Raw genomic sequence first — 17,185 nt, 5'->3', positions numbered from 1 at the left:
CATAGTTTCTTTAAAAGAGTAAAATTATAAATTTATCTCAAATACTTTTCATCAAAAACTTTTAAAAAGAAAAACAAAATAGAAAATAAAGAAATGAAAAATTAGATATTAGTAGATCAATTAGAAAACCAAGTGAAGATAATTGTGAAATCAAAACAAACATGCTAATCTCTAACGATCAATAAGATATTGACAGGATACCATGTTTTATTAGTTTTCACACATTATACAATTACACTTAAGCTTAATATAATCAGTCATAATACATAATTTCTCCGGAAACATAAAAGAATACTTTTCATCAAAAACTTTTAAGAAAGAAAAAATAAAAACTTTGGAAAAATAAAAAAGGAAAAATATGATATTAATAGAGAGAGAGATAAGAGATCATACCAAAAGGCCGGTTTTGGTGAAGATTGCCGTCCCAGGTTGATGATGATGACCGTTGTTGTTCTTTGGGTACCGTCAATAAAAATTAAAAAAGGTAAACATAAAATAACTTTTCATCAAAAACTTTTAAGAAAGGAAAATAAAATTAGAAAAATATGATATTAGGAGAGAGAGAAGATAAGAGATCATACCCAAGACAACATCTCTTCTTCCTTGTCTGAAACCAAACATCTCTTCTTCCTTGTCTGAAACCAAACATCCAAGAACCCGATTCACCGGAACCACAATTGTCGAAACTGAGAAAGCTGTTGACTTTATCAACAAGATCTGAGCTTTGATGTATAATCTCAAACGAACCAAACTCAACGACGCCGTTTTCTGTGACAATCTTCATCTACTGCTTGGTCGGCCACCGTTGACTGTCCCTCCTCCGGAGATCAGATCGGAGAGTTGAGTTCTCTTTAGATGCTCTTGCTCCGCCGCCGCACTAACTGGGCTCTGTTTTCTTCTTCCTCTCTTCTTCTCCAACGAAGTCGTGGAGCTTTCTCATTGCTCCTTCGATTAAACCTTGGAGTCGTTCCTGGAGAGGTGGTTGAGGGCAAAGAGAAGAGTGATCGGAGGAGGCGAATGAAAGCTTCCATCACCGACGCATTGTCTTCGGTTGACCAGAGGTTTTGAAGTGGTAATCGGTTGGTTGAACATCCGTCCGAGACATAAATAAACTTCTCCGATTAGATAAAACTGAGAGAGTGGAGTGAGTGAGAGTGAGAGTGAGAGAGTGTGAAGTGAGATGTGAGAAGTGAGAGAGTGTGAAGTGAGACCAATATACAAGAAAAGTGTCAACGGTCGGAAACGGTAACAATTTCCTTTTTTAAAAATTCCAGATATTTATTTTAAATGTTATTTTCCTTTTTATTTTGTTGGGAAAATAAAAGGAAAAAAATGTCTAAGCTAGTCTCACCCACTAGAGGTCACAGGTTCAAATTTCCGCTCAGACACTTTGTTTTTTTTTTTACCTTCTGTGTAACTTTTTGCACATGGTACCACATCATCTCCACTACACGTAAGTGGCCGCGCTGAGAGGTGAAGAAGCTTGCACAATGTTCTTTGATTAAGATCTTGTAGAGTTTGTTAACATTTGTTTGTGTTCTTGCTCCTTATTACAAGACCCATTTGGCTATTATTTGTAATGTGACTTTGTTAGCATATAACTTTCCTTAACGACATGTAATGTGACTTCGTTTGGTTTCTATTTTTTTTAATCTCTTCGATTGAGACTTCATGTGAAGTTGGCATAGAGGTCTCTCCTCCTTTGTATACAATGGTTGCTCTTTAACTGGATTTGGATATGATTCGATTGTTTTTTTTTTTGGGTATTTGTTCTTGAAAATCTGAGTGTTTCAAGGTGCTTTGTTACATTTCCGTGTGGCGATTTTGTTGTTCATTTCATGTTTATTTTCCTAAGGAGTACTCACTATCCCTTGAAAATCTGAGTGTTTCAAGGTGCTTTGTTACATCCAGGCCCGTCTCAAAAGAAAGTAGGGCCCTGAGCTGAAATTTTTTTTAAAGCCTTTTTAAAGAAAATAAACAAAAATTAGGGCCTTTTTCTTTTAATTTTTTTTTTTATACTTTTGGGCCCTAATCTGGGCTAAAGTTTTTTAAATGATGTAATGGGCCCTGTGCAAATGCACTCTGACCACATAGCCGGGCTTGGTTACATCTACGCCTTGGTTTCTAACGTGTATGGTTTTCTTCCTGCGGTTTTATTGTGGGTCCTCTCACTTCCCTCGCCGGTAAGTTATTCCACTTGTTTAATTGTTGATGGAGAGTTTTCTTTTTTCACATGAGATGATTGTTGTTTCGCTCGACAGTGATCATTGTTCATGCAAGCGTGAGAGAACACCCAATCTCAAGGCACGCTTAAAAATACATTCCGTGAAGAGTCTCGAGCTGTCTGGCGTAACTACAGTGAACGTTTTGGTTTCAGGCTTTGGGGACGGTGAGATTGAAGATTGAGCTTCAGTCATGTGGCTCTTTTTACTTAACTCAAGATAAGCTCCCAAAGAGATTTGTGGCCAGGAAAAGGTATGAATATAAATGGTGAATCCATGAGTCCAAGGACTAAATCTCAAGAATCTGTTCAACTTACAACAATGCACATGTTGAGGAAGGAGTGGGTTTGGTTTTTTGATAGATAAGTCTAATGCACAAGTTTGTGTTTTTTGTTTCTCAGTAGCACAACCACCACCACACACAAAAAAATAAAAAATATATATATATAATTAAGAAAATAGTGGATCATGGCCTAAAGCGGTTTTACTGGATCATGCTTGTTTAACTATTCTATATGTGTTGATCGAATGATGTTAACCATATAAGATAGCACATAACCCATTTGATATTTCTTCTTAATCTAATACTATATATCATTATTATTTGAGCAGTATGTAAATCAAGTTATTCACTCAACATCTAAATTATTTACCGAGAAATTTATCAGGATATAATTGTCCAAGAGTACTACTAGATTTGGAATTACATTTTGGCACGACGGTCGATAATATAGTTTACAATGTCGATGAAACAAAAAACTTTATCAATTCATAGGTTGTTTTGTTTAGTGTATATGAACAAATTCATGAGCATGTTATTTCTGTATGATTAAATTTTAAAATATGTTAGTGATATAATTTAAACTTGAATCTCTATCTCAAAAAAGAAAACTAGTTTTCCGATTTGTTATTTGTTTCCTTATGATCATGTCCGGACCAGGAATAAACACCAGTAAGTTCTCCCTCTGTTGTTCTTGTTTGTTTGTTTCTATATATCTCTGGTTTAGAGTTTTTATCATCTTTGTCATAATCCAATCTAATCAAATTGTATCTACGATTCACAGCTGCTGGTTACACAGGGGTGTTCTAGGACCATAATGCTTTACTAATAGCTGGTAGTTTCAATCCTTTTGATGTGCATTTTAATTTAAAAGCTTCTCTTGCCAAGAAAAATATGTATGGATTTTTTGAATTGAACTTCTACTGTGGTAAGAAAATACCAATTCAGATTACTTGGAGCAAGCTTATGGTAAAGCCATATTTTCCTTTGTTCATGATGCTGGTAAATATTCTCTCCCCTTTTTATTTTTTTTCCTTTAGAAAAGAAAACCGTAACCATTCCGATGATTTTAATTTTTTCCTTTGTTCATTGATATTACAATGAGCAAATCTTTGAGAGCAAGAATTATGATAAAAGACATTCTTATTTACGCATGGGACAACCATCATTTGTTCAATGATGATGGACCAGCTAATTTGGTGATCTGTCTCCAACACCATCTCACAAGATCCCGAGATGATCAATGTTCTTCAAGCTTTGAAACAGAGAACAACCTCAAGCATGTTGTTGATACATGAGATATTCCCACTGAAAATTTTGACTGGCTTTGTGGAAGCCTCATTTTTGGTAATAAGCCTTTCGTCGATAGTGTTGATTCTGTTTTTTTTATAGCGGATGTCATGTCAAAGTTACAATCTCAAAGTCTGAAGACGAAGATGAAAAGGAATGATGAATCCACATCTCCACTTTGCTTTAGGTAGTTGTTGTTATATTCAAATCTGAAAACACCATTTGATTGCCTTAAGACTTCAATTGTGCAATAATTTTGTACCAAAATCAACATCTACTGAGATTACAACCATATTGGATGGAGGACCAACATATTTTGCAAATACGAACATAGACCCTATTATGAGCATCAACATAATACAAAAGTTGCATCACTAAAGTAACAAGCAAAAATCAGTACATCAAACAAATCAAAGATGATACATAAATTTTTCAAAAGAAAACAAATAAATCGAAGATGATCATAAAATTTTCAAACGAAAACAACGTACCAATGTCATCCTTTTCTGCCTTTATACACTCGGCACAATAGATGCATCTCATTGGAACTTATCTTAAATCAAAACAATTGAGATTATCACACTGAATAACTCAAGCCACAAAATCATTACACCAAGAAAATTGCCATTTTCTTTTCAGATTTGGACATTATACCTACTAGAACTCTGCTGGCAATAGGAGATGTAAATTGTTGTTGAAATTCCAAAAAAAAATCCAATGTTCACAATTATGAAAACATTTCTCAAATTTTTAATCGAGGAAGAAGTGGGTACATGCTTCACAAAAGGTTAAGATTTACCATTATTATGTTGCCACGTGACATCAAGGTTTTTTTTTTTAATGCTGATTTATTATGATCTTACAATTATGATATGAGAAATATTACATAGACGATTCGACAACCGACAATACCACCTGCTTTATGAAGAAATCAAGGTTACGTTAATTATTCGAGTAGATTAATCAAATGTTTGACGGTTTGATCGTATGATTACTATTGAAATAAATGTTGATATACTAATGAATATTGTTTTCATACACTCACGTGTGGATCCCACATTGGGTCGGGGCTTTAGACTATAGTCGTCGTGTCACATGAATTCGCTGGCCCTACATTTCCGGTTCACACATAAACCACAAACAAGCGTAAAAATAATTGGGCCGATAAGGCCCAGGTTTCAACAAATGCGAATAAACAATCCACATAGTAAATAAGAAAAATGAAAACCACAACAAAATGGCTGTAAAACAACAAATTATATGACAAACTAACGAAAGAAAAATGACTGAGAGAAACGGAAAAAAGGAGGAAAATATCACAAATTTCCACTCTGTTTATTCTCATTTCCCATTCAGGATAAAAATGAATTTTAAAACTAATGTGACAAGTTACTACTTGCTACCAAAAGAAGTATGCTATGTAAGTAAATAAGGACAAAATAAAACCGCCGAACCCCAAAATTAAGCAAGCTTTATTAGAAGAAGCTAAGCTTAGAGTTAGAGAGAAACGGGAGGCAATCACTCACTGGACCGATTGGTTAAAAAGATCAAAACAAAACTGAAAGAGTTTATTATCCTCATTTAACTACTCCAAAAAGGAAAGACTTCTCCTTTTTCAAGTTATTAAATTTGAACGGGATCGATTAGATTCTTCTTTTCTTAGTTTCTGGGTTTTGTCTGAAATCAGATGATGATGGATGTTGATAAACGTCCCCAAGATATTTCTCCAGCTATAATGGTATTTTTCTCTCACTCTTTCAACTCAAATTCCAAAATGAAAAATTGAGTCTTTTTCTTCTTTTCCCTGATTTTAGTTAAGAGGGTTTAGGTGATCTTCTACAAATAGTTGAAACTGTAAGTCATAGAAATGCTTTGGATTCTGTTTTCTTCGCGCCATGCGCGGGGTTTCCCCAAACAGATTGCTTCTATTGGTTGTAAAGAGCACACACTCTGTGTGAAGTCTATGGCTCTTAAGTAGTGATCAAGGAGCATTGAAAGACTCATCCTTTTAATTATTTAACAAAGTTGTCTTCAGTTTCAAGTGAACAAAACATTCTGTGTGAAGTCTAAGGCTCAGTGAACATTGAAAGACTCATCCTTTTAATGATTGCAGGATGGTGAGATCACAGGAGAGGAGATATCACCCAGCCAACACGAAAGATGGAGATGCCTTGTGTTAGATATAGAGCTGAGAGCACAAGAAGACTCTCATGGCTCAAAAAGGTTCAACTTCTCTCCCATGGCAAGTCCTAGAATCGGTCCTTCCTCTTCTTCAAGAAGAAGAACCAATCTCAAGAACGTCTTTACCTTCAGAAAGAACAACAATGCAGATATTGAGGAAGGTTCAGCTCTGGTCTCCAACATCCCAAGAACATGGTCTCTCACTAACCTCTTAACCCTTAAAAAATCCAACAAGACAGAGTCTTTACCAGTAACCCCGTTGGTTCACTCCAATCCTGAGTCAATGCACGGAAGCTACACCGTCGATGATGATCAAGTCAGAGAGCATACACTGCCTATTCGCCGTTCACGTTCTGTCCCTACACTCATTGATAAAGATGGAAATGCGAAGCCCTTAGGGCTTCTCCGTGTGATTCCTACTCCATCTCGGCTAGATACTAAGACAAGTAATGATCATGATGGGGGAGAAGATGTTCCGGAAGAGGAAGCTGTGTGCAGGATCTGTATGGTTGAGCTGGGAGAAGACTCAGAAGCTTTCAAGATGGAGTGCATGTGCAAAGGGGAGCTAGCTCTTGCCCACAAAGCATGCACCATCAAATGGTTCACTATCAAAGGGAACATAACGTGTGACGTGTGCAAACAAGTGGTGAAGAATCTCCCCGTGACGCTTCTCCGTGTGGAGGATTCTTCTTCTCAGGACCGGTCTAGGCGTACGTTAAACGAATGGCATGATGTGCCGGTTCTCGTCATTGTGAGCATGCTTGCTTACTTCTGTTTCCTCGAGCAGCTTTTGGTGATGGAGATGAAGTCTAGTGCCGTTGCAGTAGCTTTGCCATTCTCTTGCATTATTGGTCTTCTTGCATCGGTTATATCAACAACAATGGGTAATAATATATATACTCTCTTTCTATTCTTTCTTATTCTCTAAGTTAAAACATGATGATTTTGTGGTGCAGTGAAAAGGAGCTATGTGTGGATCTTTGCAACCGTTCAGTTTGGTTTAGTTGTCCTGTTCGGACATGTTTTCTACTCAGTTGTAAGATTTGAAACTGACTTTGTTAAAAGCTCTGGTTCTTGATTCTCTTAAACCCTCTCATTTAACTTGTGTCAGCTTAAGCAGCCGGTTGTGTGCATTGTCTTAGCCACTATGATCGGATTTGGACTCACCATGTCCGGCACAACGGCTATTAACGAGCTTTTTAAATGGAGGAGAAGCCATAGTCATCACCAGGAACCAGCAAGCACTCAGGTGGCTCCACCACAGTCTCAGACAGCAGAGTAGCTGTTTGCTGAAAGCTAGTGATGTCTTGTTGTTTTGGTTAGTAGAATTAGTTTTAGTTTTAGCTGAATCCATTTGTCAATGTTGTTGTGATGTAAGAGCAGTTTGATGCTATTTTGTGACATCATTTGTAGAATATTTTAATTTTAAATATGTTTAATTATTAATATTTAGTATTAGTTCCAATAATGCTTGTTATTGTAAGAACTTACAAATTTTACCCAAAAATAATTTTATTTAAACTATATATTTATTGTATACATAAATTTATTTTCTAAGAAAATGATTTCTATAAACTTATAATTGTATTATGAAAGTTTTAATATTTTTTATTAAACACAAGTATTGAATATTTTTAGATACAAAACAAAATTATATAAAAGTTTAAAGATCAATTTATAAATTAAAAAAGTGTAATACCAAATTGAGGTTGTGAATAATATTACTTAAAATTTGAGAGAGTACTATTCACAAACTCATTTTTTCTCTTAAAATAATACACCATTAAAAAAAATCACATATTTTTGAAGTTTTCCTTCAAAATAAGGTATAATTAGTAAGTCTTACATCACAGTGATGAAATGCACACATGACTACATAAATCATAACGAGTAGTATGATTAGAAATGTAACATTGCTTGAAGAACACATCTTCACAGCTTTTGACAGATCACAATAACCCTTTTCAGTTTCATTCTTCATTTCTAATTCTCACCCACCCAACCTCTCCCTTCAAAGTAATCTCTCTCTACCTCTCTATCACTCTCAGTTTAAACCAATTTTTTGTAAGTTTAACCTAATAACATTTCCAGTCTCTCTTAATTGAAATAATATGTTTTAGTTAACAAGTAATAATCTTCACACTAACAAGAGAATCCTACTCTTCACCTACCTACCTACATCTCTCTATTTAACAACCCCCAAAACCTCTCAACATACACAACAACAACAATAACAACAATGGCTACTTCAAGAACATTCATGTCCTCTAATCTATTCATTTTCTTCCTTGTCATGGCTACAACCAATGGTCAGGCTCCAGCACCAACCCCTTCAGGTCCAACCAACATAACCGCAGTCCTAGAAAAGGCTGGTCAATACACAATGTTCATAAGACTCCTCAAGAGCACCCAAGCCGCAGACCAAATCAACACTCAGCTCAATTCTTCCTCCAGCCAAGGCCTAACTGTGTTTGCCCCTACCGACAACGCATTTAGCAGCCTCAAATCCGGAACCTTAAACTCGTTATCTGACCAGCAAAAGGTTCAGCTTGTTCAGTTCCATGTCCTTCCTACACTCTTGACCATGCCTCAGTTCCAAACCGTTAGTAACCCCTTACGCACGCAAGCTGGTGATGGACAAAACGGTAAATTCCCTCTTAACATTACTAGCTCCGGTAACCAAGTGAACATCACCACAGGAGTTGTCAGCGCAACGGTGGCTAACTCTGTCTACAGCGATAAGCAGCTCGCTGTGTATCAAGTGGATCAAGTTTTGTTGCCATTAGCAATGTTTGGTTCAAGCTCGGCTCCTGCTCCTGCGCCTGAGAAAGGTGGCTTGGTTTCGAAAGGTTCAGCTCCAAGTGGGGACGATGGAGGAGATTCTACTGATTCATCTGACACAGAAAGGATCAGATACGGTTTAATCTTCACCACCATGGCAGCCATTGCTGCTTATTCTCTGTGGATATAAACACCAAGTCAGTCCATATTGGATTTTAAAGAGCTTTAAATTTTTTTTTTTTTTGATCAAAAAAGAGCTTTAAATTTTGTTGTAATTTGAGACTTGTGTTATCTTGTTATTGTTTTGATTCAAAATGAGACAAATTACGATTGAGATTGCGCAAAACTTTCTTGATGAAAAATGAGTATAATGTGATAAAACAAAAAAAAAAAAACTTTATCAGTTGATAAAACCGTTTGGTTAGTTCAGTGAATATGAACATAATTTGTTTAAAGAAAAAAGTTTCGCTAGCTTGTTATTTCTGGACGATTAAATTAAAATGTTTTAGACTTCAATCTCTATCTTAAAAAGAAAATTAGTTTTATTTCTCCAAAGAAGAAAGTTTTTGAATTTTAGACTTCAATTAAGAAGCGTTGTGATGGGAAGTAAAGTTGTCAATTGCTCTTACTGTCTATTATCTCCAAGATCATCAGTTACCGCAGATTTGGATTTAATTTCCGTTGCTTTTTAGGAACTTTTTAAACTTTTTTGCAGTTTCTAGGAACATAATGGTTTCATAGCAAATTCTGGTTCAAAATTCCTCGTTACTTATGATTGATTTTCTTTTTTAACAAAATTTAATGTTATAAGAAGGAATTATCTTTATTTTTACTCATTCAACTTGTATATGTATTAGATTATCAAATCTATGTAATAATTAAATAAAACTTTCAATGAAAAAAATCTCACATCACCACAAAAATACATCAATTGATTCTCTCTATGTTATATATATGTGTGTATATTAGAGATTTTTCATCATTGCGGATGGATCTAAAGATTAATAGTTCTTATTTTAGTTTTTTCTTAGACGGATATTATGGTAAAAGAGATCAAGCTGATATTCTTATCATTACGTCAATGTACACTCAAACTTTATTTTCAAGTTTGCTGCCATCCTTCTTATTTCTTACGATTAAAATTCTATTTTAACAAAATTTAATGTTATTAGAAAGCATTATCTTATTTTTTACTCATTCAACTTGTATATGTATTAGAATTTCAAAATCTATGTAATAATAAAAAGTCTCAACTAACAAAATCTTACATCACCTCTTTACTATCACTTCTTTCTGCACAAAAATTGCCTCACTAAAAAGAACAAGAAAATATCACTCAAATCGACAAATCAAAGACGATGCAAAATATTTCAAATGGAAACAACGTACCAATATCAGCCTTTCATTATTTTATAGTAGAATAGTCACATCGCATTGGAACATTTCTCAGATTGAAGCCATTTTTGGGAGTATATGATATTTTTTAGGTGTGAAACAGTTGAGTTTATCAAATCTAATAATACTTCTTATCAATTTTAGGACATTAGACCTATCAAAACTACTTCGAGACGAAAGTTGTTGTCGAAATTCCAAAAAAAAAATGTCCATAAGTATGAAAAGTGTGTGTAAATCTGAAATTTAGGATGAATTACATCATCCATATTAGCACCAGAAGCTATAGCCTTTTCAAATTCATATTTTATAGCTTTTATTTCTTTCCATTGATAATCACTCTTAAGTACAAGATGATGTGGGTTGATCATGATTTGGAGACTGGAAAGATGTAAGTAAATAAAAGGAAGATGGATTTGAGAACTAGGGAGATCGATTGAGATGAGAAGCAGATGAATTGAGATTACTTGATTCTTATACATGAGAGGTTAGAGTGGGAGCAAGTGAGCAACCTTTAGAACCTGTATTAATGTGAGCTTAACTTCAAATTTGATGGGCCCAAAATGTTAAGAGTTAATAACCAGATCAGTAGCAAATTTAACCGGTAGAAGGAAATTCTTGTTTAGCAAAAATTTACGAAATCTATTTTCAATTAAACAAATCGGACTTTTCATCCATTTTCTTCATAATTATCATAATTTAGGTTTCTTAGATGAAAATAGACTTTGCTATTTCAAAACGTCGCTATTAACTAATGACATATCCCCTACATGGAGATATGGTGGTCTCTTTCTTTTCATGAATCCCTACATTTCTAGCTTATGGTTAATGTACTTATGACTAGTAATTGGTGGGGATGAGGTAATAACATTAGTTTTAAAATGTAAAATTTTTGCAATTTTATATTGTGGTTGTCTTTGATAGTGAAAAGGAATAATGCATGGTTCCACGAAACGACATATTTCGTTTTTTATCTAGTGTGGAGGTTAGAGATAAGTCAAAATAAAGACAAGGCCTACTGGTGTGCTTAAAATACGTAGTAGCTGATGATATTAGCCACAAAGTACAAATATACTATTTAGTTTATGCAGAATCCAAAGGAACGTTGACTCACATCTCGAGAACTTGGGTTTGGATCAAGTACCTATTGGAAGATAATTTCAACACTGTTGTTTAGTTTTCATCTACTTCTATTTTCTCGAATATACAGACCAGATTTTTGAATATCCCATAAGTTGTAATGACCAAAAAGAAATAACATTTACAAAACGACAGTGTCGCAAGATACAAATCCATGCATGTTATGATATAGATATATGATGATCATCATCATAAACATAGTAAAAGTACATATAGCATTTAATGTAAACTGATATGATCGATGATGTCTTGTCAACCTTTGTCCCCACATTCCGACCGCTTAGAACATGTTTACTGCAGGTCTTTTAGGTTGGGTCTTTTAACGTAATATAAGATACAATCTCTTAACTTTTAACTAAAAAAAACTAAGAGACGTTTCTTATGATCTCTTATTTAAGAGATGTCTCTTAGTTTTTTTAGTTAAAAAATAAGAGACTGTATCTTATATTACGCTAAGAGACCCAACCTAAGAAACGTACAATAAACGTACTCTTACAAGGGGTAGTTCTTAGACGTCTCCTCGAAGAAATTTCCAATCCTAAACCCAAAAAGTTGCCCCCCCCCCCCATATTTCTATCTTGATCTGTGGTCCACATTATGTAGTTACATCGGATCTTATTAATGCAGACAATCGATCAACCTAATGGAGAAAACCTTGCGAGTTCTTGTGAAGGACGATGACCCGTTCGGTGAGGGTGATGCTCGTTGCTCACTCCAAGAAAGTCCCGGGTCAACCCCATCTGTTGAGCCGGGTTTAGACCTGACCCATTTGTTTGAAATTGATTATTTTTAGCCACACTACTCGTGGTTACACCACTATTAGGAGGAGCAAGATTCTGGTTCTCCCTTGAGACATTGGTGTTGAAGTTGTTGTTGAGTTGTTGTTGGATCATCATTGGAGAAGATGAACGAGGAGGAGGATGAGAAGCGGCGGATGAAGATGAAGTCATTGTTGCGCCAGCGAAGATGGAAGGAGCGTTGGTAGAGTTGCTTCTAGTGGATCCCATTTGTGCAGCTTTTTGTAAGAGTGCAGTGGCAGACATTGGAGAGAGAGACTTGTTTTGTTTGCATTCGGAGGAGGAGGAGAAGATTGGGGAGAAAGAAGTGTCTTTCAGGTTTTGGTGTTGTTGTTGTAGTGATGGGAGTGAAGCTGAGGTTTGTTGTGATGATGATAACGTGAGATTAGGGTTTGTGGAAGTCATGGTAATTTGGAATTGTTGGTTGTGGTGTTGGCCGGAGAAATCAGGGAAGAGGTGGTGGCTCCCGGCGGGGGCCATTTGCACCATCTCGGATAAACCTACATTGAGTTGATATAAAAAAGAAAAATTATGAAAATAGTATAATTTGTAATATCAGAATAGGTAGATGATTGAGTTATAATGTACCTTGTGCATGCATTGCATTTAGGTCATGTCCGAACCCTAAACCGAATTGAGAGATAGCAGCGTTAATGTCGGGATGATGAACTCCTCGGTGGACAAATCCATGAGGAAGGTTTGGATTATTCATAACATGTGAATCATTTCCAAAATTAAGATTTGTTGTAGTAGAGATCAGCGGATGACTAAGTGAACTCATTCTCGCACCTTCTTCTGTCAATGCGTCGCAGAACGCTCTATGCGTGATGAAACTATCTTTCCTATTATAGAAAGCGGTTTAGGTTTGTACATAATTTGAAATAAGGAAATGTGATAATAATAATAATTAATTAATTAAAAAAGCAAAGCAAAGCCATTGATTATTAAACATAGCATTGAATTTGAAATCATTTGCAAAAGAAAACATTCTTGGCCAGATGAAGCATTTATTTCTCCTATGCAAACTCACGACATGAAGACACAAACAAACACAAAACTTAATTATTTAAATAGAAACCTACTGTAAACACACACATATAGTGTGAATAGAAGAAATTAAAACGAGTGAAGCCAAACAGACATGTACACATACAAACACACAAAATAAATAGATGCTCATACCATCAAAAATTCATCGAATATCATACTCATAAAGGATGCAGATTTTTCCAAAATCTAGAAATAAAATAAAAATAGTGTTCCCCAATAGTCAGAACTCAGAAACTATTCAATTAACGCTCTGCGCTCTAATCAAACCCGCGCACATTCATACCGACACTATAGCTATATAATACGACAGCCTATGTGTATTAATTAGTTTTTTTCACACAAATTTCTTAGTTTCTAACACTTTCACATTTTTAATGCCTCATCCGATACTATCGACTTCTAGTTCAAAAATTCTACATAAACCAATATCAAATATTTTTTCATCTGGTAAATAAATGATCAAATGTAATACCTGGAGAACAACGTGCCACAGTCGCACTTATACTCACGAGTGCCACAAGTTTTGGCATGAGCCTTCCAATCAGATTGAACAGCATATTTCTTAGAACATTTTTCGCACTTAAACTTCTTTTCGCCATGCTTGCGGCTATAGTGTTTCTTTATCCCAGTGAGGTCACCAAGGGCTCTAGAGGCATCATGGTGAACACAAGTTTTGATAGGACATATGTATACTTTCTTCTTTATCACCTCTTTGTTGGACCGTTGCTTCAGCTTCCATGGAAGGTTGTGGCCACGGCGATGGAGTTGTAAGTTTTGGTCCCTTTGAAACCCTTTGTTGCAGATCTCGCAGACGAATCTGTTTGTCGCCATGAGGGTTGTTGGCGATAGAGCGATGACATCCGCATCTGGATCTGTCCATATGTATAAATACAATGTATCATTATCTTTTGAAACGTATATTTAATTTGTTTCTAATGAATTATTCAACGATAACATATTTGTATATTACAAAAGAAACACGCATGTAAACCATCCGGATATAACAAATATAACAAAATTATGGAATATATGGAAGATGCATATGCATATATGTGTCAATATTGATTTTGTGATTATATAAGCAACACATATATACATGCATTTACAGGGTTAAATGTTAATTCAGTAGAATTCAGATTTACAAAAATATGGTGCCTTCTACAGCACATGCATATATGTATTTATATATACGCGTGTATTGTAGTGAATCATACCTGGGGTGCCAGGTTGATTTCTCTTCTTCTTGGCTGATGACGAATTTGGTTTAGCATCAGGGTTTGGGTTAGAATTAGGATTAATGTCAGGCATATGCTGCTGAAGATGATGAAGGTGCTGTTCTTGATGGACAAACCCTCCCATGGAAGATGATACAGAAAACGGATCTCCTGGAATCATATGCATACTTTTTTATGTAAACGCTAAAGAACAAGAACTGGGTTTTGGTGTTTTGTTGATAAAACCTTGCAAGAAAACAAGAAGGTGATCAGGAGATTTAGAACAGTATACAAACAAAAGAGATAGTTAATTATGGTTTAATTTGTAGAGGAGAACAAAGAGCATATGAATTTTTTTGGGTTTTAGGGCTTGAGAATGTTTGAATGTGCTTGACTCCTTGGTTATGCCAAATGACAAGAAAAGACCAAAGAAGATGATGAATACATTTTCAAGGCATGAAACTATATATCTATATATAAAGATTTTATTGATTTTATATTTTAAAAAGTAACTAACACATGAATATTTTTTTCCTAAAATAATGTTGAGAGATCTGGGAGATGTTCTTGTAGAGATCTACTTTTTTCTCTTGGTGTAGTCTATATGATTTTTGTAGTAATTTCTTCAAAAGGTAGTCTCTTCCTTTCTAGCAGTTACATAGACACACGTGCATGTGTACATCTATGGTGTGTTAAAAAAGTGGGAGAAAAAAAAATATACTATAAGGGAAGTCTACATAGATATCTCTATAATATTATTTGAGAAATCAGTTTCCTATGTGTCAGACGTTAACTTTCACGGTAGTTGATTACGATGATACCCTTAATTAATTAAATATATCTAATTATCATTATTAAATATTTGTTTTATTTTATTTTTTTTCCTTTTTTTTCAAATAACTTATGTAGTAATTGAAATTTATAAATTTAAAAAATGAGAATATGTTTTATACATAGTGTAATTCATAAAAAAGAAAATTTACAAAATAGTCTTGATATTAAAGTAAAGAATTAATCTTCTCTCTTAAAAGATAATCTTAAACAACATAATATATATTTTAAAGGTATTAAGCATGTTATATAAATCAATCTATTTTTCAAATTATTAAAATTTAATTTAAATAACATAAACTAAGATACCTTCACTGAATAAAATTTATATTTTTTATTTAAGTTCCCTTTTATATTTTTCAAATAACATATATGATAAAGAAAATATTTATAAATTTTAAAACGAAAATATTATATATGTATGATGTGATTTCATAAAAAGGAAATCTTAGAAAAATAAATTTGATATTAAAGTAAAGAAATAATCTTCCTTTTTAAAATATATGGGTTATGTTTTTATGCAACTTTGTTTTTATAATTTTATTTTTGAAAATTAACATATATCAAATTAATAAAAAAAATATATATTTACACATCTATAATGAAGAACCAAACTAATACAATGAATAAAATTAATACTTTTTGGTTGAATTAGATTAAAAATAGCTATACTTTAATTTGACAAAATATATGTAACACAATATGCCCACAAAATGAGTAAGTAGACCAATCTATTTTTTTTACTAATAATATATTTTATTTATAGTAATATTTTATGCATATAAATTATAGAACGACTTAAGATATTACAAAATAAATATGAAATTGTCAACTGATAATATAAATATATTAACATACTATTACAATTAAGTATTTTTTATAACTTATATATATTATATGCATAAGATTTCAAAAGACTATCATTGTTATATTTATTTATGTAATATTGAATCGATCAACACTTTAGTTTACTTTTACTATTTAATTTTTAAAACAACATATATTAAATTATACATAATCTTACTAAAAATATATTTACGAATCTAAGACAAGAATCAAATATTATCTAATATATCAAAATAATAACCAAACAGTCGAGATATTTTATATCCAAAATTATACGTCTAACTAAAATAATAGAACGTTAGTTAAAATAGATTATGCATATTAAATACAATATAAATAACAGAATAAATAAAAATTAAAAACAAAATATTAATAAATTATTATAATATATTTACTTTCTAAATATTATACCCGTGCATGAGCACGGGAAAATCACCTAGTTTCTATATAAAAGGAAGTCTACATTGACAGTTCAAAAAAAATTCTATATAATGTTGTTCTTTGAAATTTATTAAATAATTAGTGAATGTTTAATTGTTTATAGCTACACATAAAACGATGGATATTTCGGATTTATTCATTGTATTAAAAATCAACTCATATAGAATATTTTTAATAATTAATCTTGTAGTTAAAAGAGAAAATTATCTACTTAATTAGTGGGTGTTTTGAGGATGTAATTTCTTCATCAATTATAAGTAATGTAAATATAATAAGTGATGTAAAATACTGTTTTATAGTGTCCGGTTTGTCAAGTATTAATTTGACAGCGGAAACGTTCTGATGTTATTAATTTTTCATAGGGATATTTAATAGTTACAGGTAAACAATTTGTGTGGGATAATGTAATCATGAAACCCTGATCAATATACCTTGCAACTCGTAGGATTTGTTGACCATAATTCATGAACCCGGTAATCATAGGAAGCATATTGTAATTATCTATGAATAATTTGATTTTTGTTTCTTTTTCTTGTTTAAAACATGTAATGAATATCTTGGTTAACGCCGTTAACTTAACGGTGTCAAATTTATAATAAGATTGAAGAACAGCAATATATATAGTTTAATATCATTGACAGAATTAGTTGACAATGCCCACATAACAGTTATATGAAAAATATATAAGTTAATATGTACTTGCTATGTTTTGGATCTACA

At 33.4% G+C, this 17,185-nt stretch overlaps 3 protein-coding genes across 3 annotated transcripts; 2 read left to right on the top strand and 1 right to left on the bottom strand.

Moving 5' to 3' along the window:
- The first annotated feature begins 5,282 nt into the window (after positions 1 to 5,282).
- Positions 5,283 to 7,415, top strand: LOC106319378. The gene is made up of 4 exons (XM_013757692.1): positions 5,283 to 5,530; positions 5,906 to 6,857; positions 6,930 to 7,009; positions 7,085 to 7,415. The coding sequence occupies exons 1-4, from the start codon at positions 5,480 to 5,482 to the stop codon at positions 7,253 to 7,255; spliced, it is 1,254 nt and encodes a 417-aa protein (XP_013613146.1). The 5' UTR covers positions 5,283 to 5,479; the 3' UTR covers positions 7,256 to 7,415.
- Positions 7,416 to 8,148: 733 nt separating this feature from the next.
- LOC106319389 (fasciclin-like arabinogalactan protein 11) lies at positions 8,149 to 9,095 on the top strand. Its single transcript, XM_013757704.1, has one exon. The coding sequence runs from the start codon at positions 8,213 to 8,215 to the stop codon at positions 8,942 to 8,944; it is 732 nt and encodes a 243-aa protein (XP_013613158.1). The 5' UTR covers positions 8,149 to 8,212; the 3' UTR covers positions 8,945 to 9,095.
- Positions 9,096 to 11,763: 2,668 nt separating this feature from the next.
- LOC106325449 (zinc finger protein JACKDAW-like) lies at positions 11,764 to 14,764 on the bottom strand. Its single transcript, XM_013763495.1, has 4 exons — positions 14,348 to 14,764; positions 13,606 to 14,005; positions 12,672 to 12,925; positions 11,764 to 12,583 (listed from the first exon to the last, which is right to left on the bottom strand). The coding sequence occupies exons 1-4, from the start codon at positions 14,532 to 14,534 to the stop codon at positions 11,922 to 11,924; spliced, it is 1,503 nt and encodes a 500-aa protein (XP_013618949.1). The 5' UTR covers positions 14,535 to 14,764; the 3' UTR covers positions 11,764 to 11,921.
- Between the last annotated feature and the right edge of the window lie 2,421 nt (positions 14,765 to 17,185).

Source organism: Brassica oleracea, chromosome C2 (genome assembly GCF_000695525.1).
Source record: "Brassica oleracea var. oleracea cultivar TO1000 chromosome C2, BOL, whole genome shotgun sequence".
Taxonomy (NCBI): Eukaryota; Viridiplantae; Streptophyta; class Magnoliopsida; order Brassicales; family Brassicaceae; genus Brassica; species Brassica oleracea.
Note: the sequence above shows the minus strand (reverse complement) of the source record. Positions and strands in the feature narration are given on the sequence as shown.